The sequence below is a fragment of the Crocodylus siamensis genome, chromosome 8 (assembly GCF_052110815.1).
Source record: "Crocodylus siamensis isolate JL-2025a chromosome 8, ASM5211081v1, whole genome shotgun sequence".
NCBI lineage: Eukaryota > Metazoa > Chordata > Crocodylia > Crocodylidae > Crocodylus > Crocodylus siamensis.
The window spans coordinates 55673711-55684151 of record NC_143402.1 but is presented as its reverse complement, the minus strand read 5'-3'; the positions used below and the strand labels follow the sequence as shown (position 1 = coordinate 55684151).

The 10441-nt window shown below is 56.9% G+C and overlaps 1 protein-coding gene across 1 annotated transcript; it reads left to right on the top strand.

Moving 5' to 3' along the window:
• Nucleotides 1-452: 452 nt before the first annotated feature.
• Nucleotides 453-10270, top strand: LOC149858650 (C-type lectin domain family 4 member G-like). Its single transcript, XM_090060437.1, has 9 exons — nt 453-771; nt 1955-2065; nt 2351-2413; nt 4598-4660; nt 4878-4940; nt 6037-6126; nt 6562-6713; nt 7240-7346; nt 8755-10270. Exons 1-9 carry the CDS (start codon nt 696-698, stop codon nt 8891-8893), a joined length of 864 nt encoding a protein of 287 aa, XP_089916563.1. The 5' UTR covers nt 453-695; the 3' UTR covers nt 8894-10270.
• Nucleotides 10271-10441: the final 171 nt, after the last annotated feature.

The following is a 10441-nucleotide window of genomic DNA, read 5'->3' as shown; positions in this document are numbered from 1 at the left end:
TAGGATTTAGTGGAAGTGCCACTCCTCCAACTCCCCCACCCTCGCCATCCCCACCGTGGGGCTTCCCAGCAGCCTGGCTTGGAGGTTGTGAAACTAGCCTCTTCCCCAGAACTATTGCAGCTCTCTCCAGTGTTTCTGGCCCCCAGGACATCCTGCTGCCTTTTTGTGGATTCAGCAGCTGCAGGGCTCTGCTAGGGAGGGAGGGGGGAATGGGCCTTTCTGGCTTTGCAGTCACTATGCAATATGTGTAAGAAGAGAAGAGAAGAAGGGGATGGAGAAAGAATGGATGGGATGGAGGGATGGATAACGTGGAAGTGTTGTTGGATAGGGTGGATGGAGGCATGCATGGATGGATATTGAGTGGGTGGATGGGTAGGGATGGATGAATGGATGGCTGAGGGTGGGGTTGGATGGATGGATGGATGGTTGGATGGGGGGTGGGATAGGGTAGCTTGATGGAGGAAGGGAGGGACTGGGTGGCTGGAGAGTCTTCCTCTGATGGGTACAGCTATCCTGAGTCACCAAAGGGGGGCATGCCAGCTGTATTCCCCAGTTCCACGAATGCTCACCAGCTCCCTGCCTGGGGGTTGCAGAGGCTCTGGCCATGCCCACAGGAAGGAGACCATACATAAACACTTCCCCCACGCATAGTGTCTGCGGCCTCAGCATAAAACCCGGAGCAGGAGGGCGGTGCTATGGCTCCAGTGGGCATCTACCGGCGCTGCCAGGAGCCCCAGAACATGGCGGGTAGCATGGGGGCTGGGACAGCAGGTAAAGCCCCCTACCCATGGGCAGCAAGAGGGGGACCCTGAGTCTCAGGGGGTCTGGGGAGGCCAAGGCAGGGCTGCAGTTGGACTAGGCTGGGGAATCCTCTGCATTAACATGGATGGGGGTTCTTGGACCAGCTTGTGGGGGTGGTGGGGGGGAGAGGGACAGACAGAGAGGGTTTTGCCTGGTGGCAGAGATGGACAGACAGAGGTGGGGCATAAGGCTGTATGGATAGATAGATACATACATACATACATACATAGTGGGGTGATAGATAGACAGACAGATAGGGTGTGGGGATGGATGGACAGACATGAACAGATAGAGGGGTGTAGGGAGGGATGGAATGAGAGGAAGGGAGTAGATGGGAATGGATGGATGGAGAAATGAGTTGAAGTGGAGGAAGAGGGTGAATAGACAGATGAAAGCATGGACAGGTGGGGTGTGAGGAGAGAGGGAGGCCTGTGGGGGTTGGTGTGAGTGGAGGGAGGTTGAAGATGGAGAATCCTTGCCCCTTCCCCTGTTCTGTGCCCAGCTCAATGTTTGGGGGGGGGGGGCTGCACTGCACCCCCCCAACCCTGCTGCCTTGCCGGCCATGTCACCTACATGCACCCCCAACAAGCCCCTTTTGCTGTCCTGCCCCCTCCCCCAGTATGGTTTGGGGGCACTACTTCCTCTTTCTGCCCCAGGTGGGGGCTGGGCAAGGGGCAGCTGCTTCCTTCCTCCTTCTGGGCCTGCTGACCACAGCATGGAGGGAGGGGAGAGGGCTTCCGGGGGGGAGGGGAGGGGGACTGCACACTGCTGGGGGGGGCATGCAATGCCAGCGGGGAGCAGCACTCATGGAGTGGGACCCGAGGTGGGCATCCCCCCATCCAACTCAGAGCCCCTCCTGGCCTGGGTTCGATGCCTCCCTCTGTCAGGTTCCCCTCTGCCCCCTTAGGGTCTCTCAGGGGATGGGTGCAGTTTGCAGGAGGTCAAAAGTCAAGGGTCAGGCCAGTCTGCAACCTCCTAATGCTAAAGGCACAGCTCCAGGTGCAGGCCCCCCGCAGTGGCTGGTCAGGGCTGTGGATTCAAATCCTGGCCTGGGTGGGAGTGTTGGGGGAGCTTTGAACCCGCAACGCTGGGGTGGGGGTGGGGGGGTATGACTGTTGCTATTATGCCCCCAGCATACCCTCTTGTCTTGCAGGTTATGGGGCGCTGCTGGGTGGGGGAGGCCGCCCTGTGTTAGTGCTTTATGCTGTGCATGCTGTGTCCTTCTTGCTCTGGGCTGTGCTGCTGGCCACTGTCATCGGAAAGTGTAAGTGGCAGTGGGGGGGCTGGGCATGATGGGGTTAATTCAGCCTCTCCCAACCCCAAACAGGGCCCCTGGGGGGTTCCATGCTGTAGTTGTCCTCTTCTATACCCCCACACAGTCTCCACTCTCAGAGTCCCGTGATGGGGGAGGGACCCTCATTCTCCCATTCTGGCATTTGGGGGTTACAAGCCAGGGAAAGGGGGTGGTTTAGGAGGGCTGAGGTGGGGGCAGTCCAGCCCTCCCCCCCACCTCCTCTCTCCGGCCTGACAACTCCCTGTGCCTCTGCAGATGCTGAGATGTCCTGGGAGCTGGAGAAGCTGAGAATGGATCAGGCCCTGTTAAAAGCCAATGGTAAATCCCTCCACCACCAGGCTGGCATGTTATTGGCATGACCTCAGGTGTGACCGCAGCTGGGTTGGGCTTAGTCTCAGAAATTCCTCCATGGTCAGAGCTAGGATCTTGAAAAGTGGGGTGTAACGAATGTTTCTCTAGTTAAAGAGAAGCCTCACGCTTTACTAACATGTTGGGACTAGCACTAGAGGATATCAGAACAGAGGAACATAAGAACTGCTCTGGACTGGGTCAGACCGTGGGTCCATCTTGTCCAGTCTGTTGTGTCCATGGGCAGATCTGGAAAAGGGAGGGTGCAAATGGTTCATCACATAGACCAGGGGTGTCCAACCTTTTTGAATGTGGGGCCGGATCATGAACCTTTTATCACCCAGTGGGCTGCCAAGCCATATTCAAACACCCTCTTGTCCTGGGCCAGAGAGATCCTGCCTGTGCAGCCCTACTGCACCTGCCTGTTACTGCAAGGTTCATGGTAGCTGCTGGTGGGCAGGGGCAGGAGGGACCCATTCTTCAGCCAGCTACTGCCCCAGAGTCTGAAGGGGAGAAATAAATAACTCCACATCTCTATCCCCCGAGCAGCGTAGCCCCAGGAGCCGGCGCTGCCTGAGGGGGGGCTGGAGCGAGGCGGCCGCTGCACCACAGCCCCTTGCCCACCCGCCCGCATGGCCCTGCTCACCGTGCTGCCTGGCTGCCCGTGCACGCAGCCCCGGTGGCCTCAGCGCTGCGAGCCCGGACCGCGGGGCCCACCACCTTGCCCCACAGAGGTCACGCCAAGACCTCGTCTGCCGGGCGCCCCGTGCTGGCTTCCCACGTGCTGCTGGGGATGGGAGGAGGCCAGCCAGGTTGGCACCAGCCAGCAGAAGCAGCGGTGGAGCCATGTGCCGCTCGGGACTGACCAGTACAGGCGGGGGGGGGGGGGAAATGCACCTAAGCCCCTGCCACTCTGGCTGGGCTCGTCCCGTCCTGAGTGGCACACGGCTCTGCCGCCACTTCTACTGGCCGGTGCAGACCCGGCCGGCTTCCTCCCGTCCCCAGCAGCATGTGGGAACCCGGCTTCACCCGCATGCTGCTCCAGATGGGACGGACCCAGGCAAAATAGAGTAAAACATCATCAAAAGATCTGGTCTCATTAATCATGTAATCATTGTAGTTAAACGTCTGTCTCTTATTCAAATTCCTAAACAAAATCTAGCCTTCTTGAGGGTCTTACTAGTGCCTCCAAAGGTTCCCTATCAGCCATTTCTACACTTGATTTAATCTGACCACACCTGAATTAAGGTTTTTAACTAGAGCTATGGAGACCCTGCAGGGCTGGGAAAAGGACAGAGACATTCCCAGGAGTGGCTAACAGATAGCAGAAGGGCAGAAGAAAAGCTATCTTGAGTAGTGGAACATCAAGCCCATCAACAAGGGGAGAGGGTTGTTAACACCTGTGGAGTGAAGATATTAGCAGGGATCAGAGAACAGCAATGAACTGTGGAGTCAACTGACTCCCTAGGCAGTGCCTAGATAGAAATGCTGGTTCCCCCTCCCAGGCAGTTGGTTTGGCTAGAGCAGGAGTCAAAGGGGGCAACTGTCCAGTTCCCACCCCTTGGATCCACTCCGATATCCGTGGTTTGGATACCACTGGGATCCCGATTCCCCAGCTAGCTCCATGACCCCAGAAGCACTGTCTAGCTCTGTCCAGCCTGGGTCCCAGCCCCACGGGTCTCCAAGGCTCCCTGAGCTGGCCCCCGGCTCTGGGCAGCACCCAGAAATGTACATTCAGGCAGCTTGGCTCTGGAAGTCACATGGCTGGGCCCAGGCCCTGGTTAGAGTCTGTTCCCAGCCCCTGGTTGATTTGAAGCCATGAAATGTGGGTTCAGACACATCAGGGACAGCCCCCCCAGACCACCCCATGCCCCAGCAGTTGGGCATGTGTTCAAGCCCCCCAAGCAGTAACCAACAATGGGCTGGTGCATGGTGCTGTACAAACCCCAGGGTGGGCTGGAGGCTGGGAATGGGGATGGAGGCCAGATGGGAGTGAGGTGGAGGCCTCATTAGCTCTCAGGAGTGCTCATGAGCTAATGAAGAGGCTGTCCTGCAGCCAGCGGTGTGGGGGGAAGGCGCCCAGGGGACTGAGCAAGTATGTGGGTGCCAAGGGAACAAGGGTTCCCAGGGCTCAGGCGTCCCTGTCTCTTCCAGGCTCTGACATGACCAAGCAGCTGCAGATACTCCATTCCAACCAGTCCAGTCTGCAAGGCACTGGTTTGTACCAAGACCCCCACCACCACCCCAGGTCCCCTCCTCACTGCACCCAATGCCCAGCTGGTGCCCCCAAGATGCCTGGGTCCCCATGTGGCCCCCCTTGCAGGAGTGGGACACCCCCTTCCTCATGCCCCCTCTCCTCATTGCCTGGTGGGGGTGGAGGTATCCCAGACTCCTAGGTCCCCCCAGCCTGTGACTCGGCTTGTGCCCTTGCCAGGGGGTGCGTTGACCCAGAAGCTGGAGAACCTGGAGGCTGACTTGAAGACCGCGCGGCAGGAGGGTGAGGAGGGGAAGGGGGGTAGTAATAGCAGTTTCTCAGGAGATTCAGGGCTGGTATTGGGTATCCATGGTGAATTGCACCCTAGCACTGGGTTTCCATGGTAATTCAGGGCCTGGTACTGTTTTCCAATGTGATTTAGGGCCCAACCTTGGGTTTCCATGGTGATTTGGGGTTGGCTCTGGTTTCCACAGTGATTTGGGGCCCAGCATTAGGTTTCCATGGCAATTCTGGGCTGGCATTGGCTTTCCATGGCAATTTTCACCCTAGTGCTGGGTTTGCCAGCACTGGGTTTCCATGTTGAGTTGGGGCCCAGCAGGGTATAGGGTTGACACCCCCTGCCCCAGCCCCGGGGGGGGGGAGAGGGGAAATTCTGGGATTGGGGGCTGATTAACTCTTGAATGGCTGTGGCAGAGGCCTCTGGCTTCCAGGGAGCAGTGTGTGCGGGGGAGTGGGGGCAGGTGAGCAGGGGGCTGGGAGCAGGTAGTGCATGTAGGGCTGGGCAGTAGGGAACACCTGGGCCTGGGGGTAAGAAGCTGGGGGTGGGACAGTGATGGTGGGGGCAGAAGGTCAGGGGTGCAGGGCTACTGAGAGTCTGGGGAGGGGGGCATACACATGTGCACATACACATACGTGCTCATACACATGTGTATGCATATGTGCACTCACGTATTTGCACATATGCACATGCATGTATACATGTTCACACGTGCACACATACATGCATGCACACACACCCATATATATGTGAACAAACATGCACTCACATGTGTCCATCCACACACATGCATACATGTAGACACATATATATATATATGCATACCTACGTATACACATACATGCAGGCCCATGCGCGCGCACACACACTCACACATTTGCACACATGTATGCACATGTATATGGACACATTCACACACACACACATGTGCATATACACACACATGTACACACATACTCATACACATGCTCCTGTATGGCTCTTGGTGGCTTCATGCAATGCCAACCCAGGGAAACACAGTCAGCCAAGGAGTCCCAGGGGTTTTACCGCCCCCCACCCCACACACACACACGCACTTGCTGAACCCTTGCTGTGTTGCAGTGGCTACAGAGAAGGTCCAGATGCAGACAGACCAGACCATGCTAAGGAAGGAGACCTACCGCATACTGGCTGGCCTGAGGAACATAAATGGTGAGACCCCACTCTCCTGCCCCCTCCTCAGGTCTGCTTTGGTCTGTTTGTGCAGCACTTGGCACAGCAGGGGAAGAGTGGGGAGGATGCAGCAGGAGGTGCTGGGCTGGGGGGCAGGGCGGGGGGTATCCAGCAGAGCACACTCTCCCTGGCAGTCAGGGCTGGCTGCAGTACCCATGGGGGCACTAGGGGGTGCCCCCATCCATCTTTCCTGCCCCTCCTCCCATCCATCCATTCCTGTCTGCCTATCAACCCCCACTCACCCCCATCTTTGAACTCTAGTTGAAGGAAGGGTGGGGCGCCTGGCCCTCACACCAGGCCAAACGAGGGAGGACCTCAGCCCCTGCCAGGCCCCATGTCTCAATTTCCCCATCTGTGCTGGGGTGGGTGGTCTCTGGGGGCATGAGCCTGACTGTCCTGCCCTGCTCTGCCCAGCCTCAGCTTGCGCCGTCTGCCCACCCAACTGGCTACTCTATGCTGGTGCCTGCTACTTCTTCGCCACCACCCCCCAGCACTGGTCCTTCGGCCGCAGCAACTGCCAGGCGCAGGGCGCCCACCTTGTCATAATCAGTGACTCGGATGAGCAGGTGGGAGCAGGGCAGGGGGCAGGACCTGGGGGGGCTGCATCTGGGGGGAGAGGGACCTTGGCGGGGCTGTAATTGACATGAGGAGTGGGGCTTGAGGTTGCATCTGGAGGCGTGGGGCCTGTGGGGTGGCACCTGGTATAGGGGGCAGGGCTGGAGGTTACATTTGGTACAAGGAGGAAGCGCCTTGGGGCTGCACCTGGCATGGAGAGTGTGGGTTGCACCTGGCACAGGGAAGTGAGGGGTGGGTGCTGCATTTGGTGGAGGTGGGGTTTGAGGGCTGCACCTACTATAGAGGGCGGCGTCTGGGAAGAATGGCACTGAGTGACGGGCAGGGCTGGAGGGGTTGAGGGGTTCATACCCATCTTTCCTCCCTGGGAAGCCTGGGTTCTCCACCACTCTGAGGCTGGGAAACTGGGATCTCTTCCTGGTTCTGGGATCCCTTGTGCCTTAGTTTCCCCAGCTTACATTGTGCCCGGAGCTGGGGGCATCAATTTGAGCCTGAAAGCACCTTGCATTCCCCTTCCAGAGTTTCCTGGCACAGAAAATCAAGGGCAAGGAGTACTGGATTGGCCTCCATGACACCGGCGAGGAAGGCAAATTCACCTGGGTGGATGACAGCTCTGCCACCTACACGTGAGTCCATGGGACTGGCTGGCCCAGCTGACTAAACAAAGCTTACTGAGAACCAGGGTTTCCTCCCTAGAAACCAGGTGGTGGGAACAAAATGGTGGATGCCCCCCTGAGCTGAGGGGAAGAAGAAGCCTTGTAATATTTGCCCTGGGAGAGAAATTACCATATTTCTTCATATACCATATGCCTCCCCTCCTGCAAATAACTCCTGTGCCTTGATTTGGTGGAAGTGGTTTCCCTCTGCTGGGCCAAAAGCTGCTGCCAATTCAAAAGCTGTTGCGAGAGGGTTATAACTACCAGTGTCAGTGCAAGCCACACTCCCCTCTAGGGCTGGTGGGGATGAACAGGTCACAACAGATATTGCAGTGTTCCCCCTGCCAGCATTGCAGTTCCTATGCCCTACTTAAGACACCCTCTGCCCACTGTTGTGGAGGGCTGATTTTGGAGGAAAGGGTGCATGTGGTATGCAGGGAAGTGTGGTAATAACAGGAAGGCTGGGGATTCTCTTTGTGTAGCTGGGCCTGGAACAGAGGACACCAACAGTCTGCAGGGTATTTCCCAGCTGTAGGACTATCAGCCCCAATAGCAGTGTTCCCCCAAAGTCAGTGCAGCCAAGCAGACAGAAACATTTGTGCCAGAACTACCATATTTCTTTACATATCACTCCCCCTGAAATAAGTCCCACACCTTGGCTTTGGAAGGCAGGAGCTAGAAAGCCAGATTCTTCCACAGATACTTCCTAGCTCTGGCTCTGCTGAAAGCTATGGGAAAAGCGGTAGCTGTGGTGAAAGGGTTAGCACCAGGCTTTGCCTCTACTGCTTCCAGGCCCTAAAAGTTGTTACAGCACAGTGGGTGCATCTACATGTTAATTAATGTGCATTTAGTTTGGTACTTGCTTAATGAAGTACTAACTAAGTGTGCAGTAACATGCACAATTGCACAGTAGCACTGGCAGGTTTTTTTGTGATGCTTACTGCGCAGTAGCCTAATAACACTGCACAGTAGTGTTTTAGCATGTTTTTTGACTGGCAAGCTACTGTGCAGTGTTATTAGGCTACTGCTCAGTAAGCTTCTCATGTTGATGTGCCCAGTGTCTCCATGCTTCTAAGGAAAGGCACATACCTGATTTTGGAGGGGTAGGTGATTTTACAGGGGGTGGACTGGGGTGGGAAGGATGCATGTGGTACACCAGAAAATATGGTAGTGACAAGGCAGCAGGCCTTCCAAGACTGAGCCCTGCCTGGGAAGCAGTAGGGGGTGGCTGTGATGGCACCACCTGGTGGCACCTGCTGAACAGCACTGGGCCATGGATAGGTGCCCTGGTCAGTCTTCGCATGGGGGGCCAGATCATGTTTCACGAGGGTGCCCTCGTGAATGCATGGCTGATGCTGATGCTCTCTTGGGTCCCCAGAAACTGGGACTTCGGGGAGCCCAACAACCAGGGCCTGGGGGAGGACTGTGTGATGATGCTCAGCCACGGGAGGTGGAACGACGCGGCTTGCTCCGGGAAGGTGGAGGGCTGGATTTGTGAGAAAGAATGGAGCTGCTAACCACCACCGTGGGACCCAGGTGTCTGGACCTGCTGGACGTTACTGAGGTGTCCCAGCTCCCCATGAGGAACCTATGTGTGCAGCTCCCTGTGCAGAGCCCAGGTGTCCGGGCTCCCTGTGAGGAACCCAGGCATCTGGGCTCTGTATGTGGAACCCAGGCATCTGGGCTTCCTTTCCCCACCTCCCAGCTGTTTGCTTGCCAGTTGCCTCCTTCCACACTTCATGCAGAGAAAACCCAGGCATCTGGCTCACCTCAGTCCTACTGTCACCAACTCTATACCTAGGATGGCATTTACCCCTCGCTGCCTGCAGGAGGGGGCAGACTGTGGAAGCCCCATGATCCTCTGTCCTGGGCTGATCCAGCCAATTGTGTCCCAGGCTCTTTCTTTGAGCTATTCTGATACGGCATGGGAGCATCGGGTCCTTGCCTGATTGGCCGGGGCTCAGGTTCTGATGCAAAATAGGCATGGCCATGATCGTGATCACATGGATGCAATGGCGTGTGCATGTATGTGTCCCCACTGGTACAGAGGCACAGATCCCCACTTGTGTGTACACCATGCCATTGTGTGGGCTTATATGTGCTGTTCATAGTGTGGCCACTGGAGGGCAGGGCAGCCCTGGACTTACCTTGCTACCTATTCCTGCCCTTGGGGGTGGGAGGGGTAAGGAGTGGACCCAGGCACCTAGCCCTAGTACTGCTTTTCCTAGGACAGCCCCTAGAGCATGGCCAGGGGAGGCACCAGCCTCACGCCTGTGGCTAGACACTGTTGAGGACCCTGTTCTGGGCTCAGGGGGTGCTGCCTTGCCCAGCCTGATCCTCACCTACCACACACCTACCCCACAAATCCGACCTGCACCAGGTCTGTGGAAGGCAAGTTTTCCTACAGGCACTGGAGATTTCAGGCATTCACTATGGCATCCACATCATCACAGCCACCATGGCCTCGGAAGCAGAGCACGTATAGCTCCTGCCACCTCCTTAGTGGATCGGTTTGCACTGGATGCTGCTCCCCTCTGCTGCTGCTGGCTGGGGCCAGACATGCAGCTGCCATGTTGCCAGCTACTGGAGTACACAACCCCATGCTTCTATTCTAGTGGGGGAAATGCAGCTTCCTCCCTCAGGATCCTGGGGTGGGGGGAGGTGCATATGGCATGTGAGGAATTATGATATTTCCCACAGTTGGGGGGGCAGGGTTCCCTGAGTTGTTTTCTCCCAGCTGCTTTTCAGGCCTCAGACCTCAATGGGCTGGATTAAAAAATTGTTTCTCCTCTACAAGAATCAGGTCTTGGATCCCTTCTGGGGTATGTCTGATGTCCCTACCTTCCCTGATTGGCTGATAGATGGGGTATATCTGAAGCAGCTGTGGCCAAACTTGGGGTAGGGCTAAAGATAGGAGGGGAGGGGCTTAATTGGGGCAGAGGGTGGGGCTCACAGGCAGTGGCTGTGTGGCACCCAGACCCAGAAGTGGGCACCAGACTGGCAGTCAGCTGGCCAGGCAGGGCCAGGAGCTGTTAAACCTTCCCTGGACCTGCAGCTACCATAGG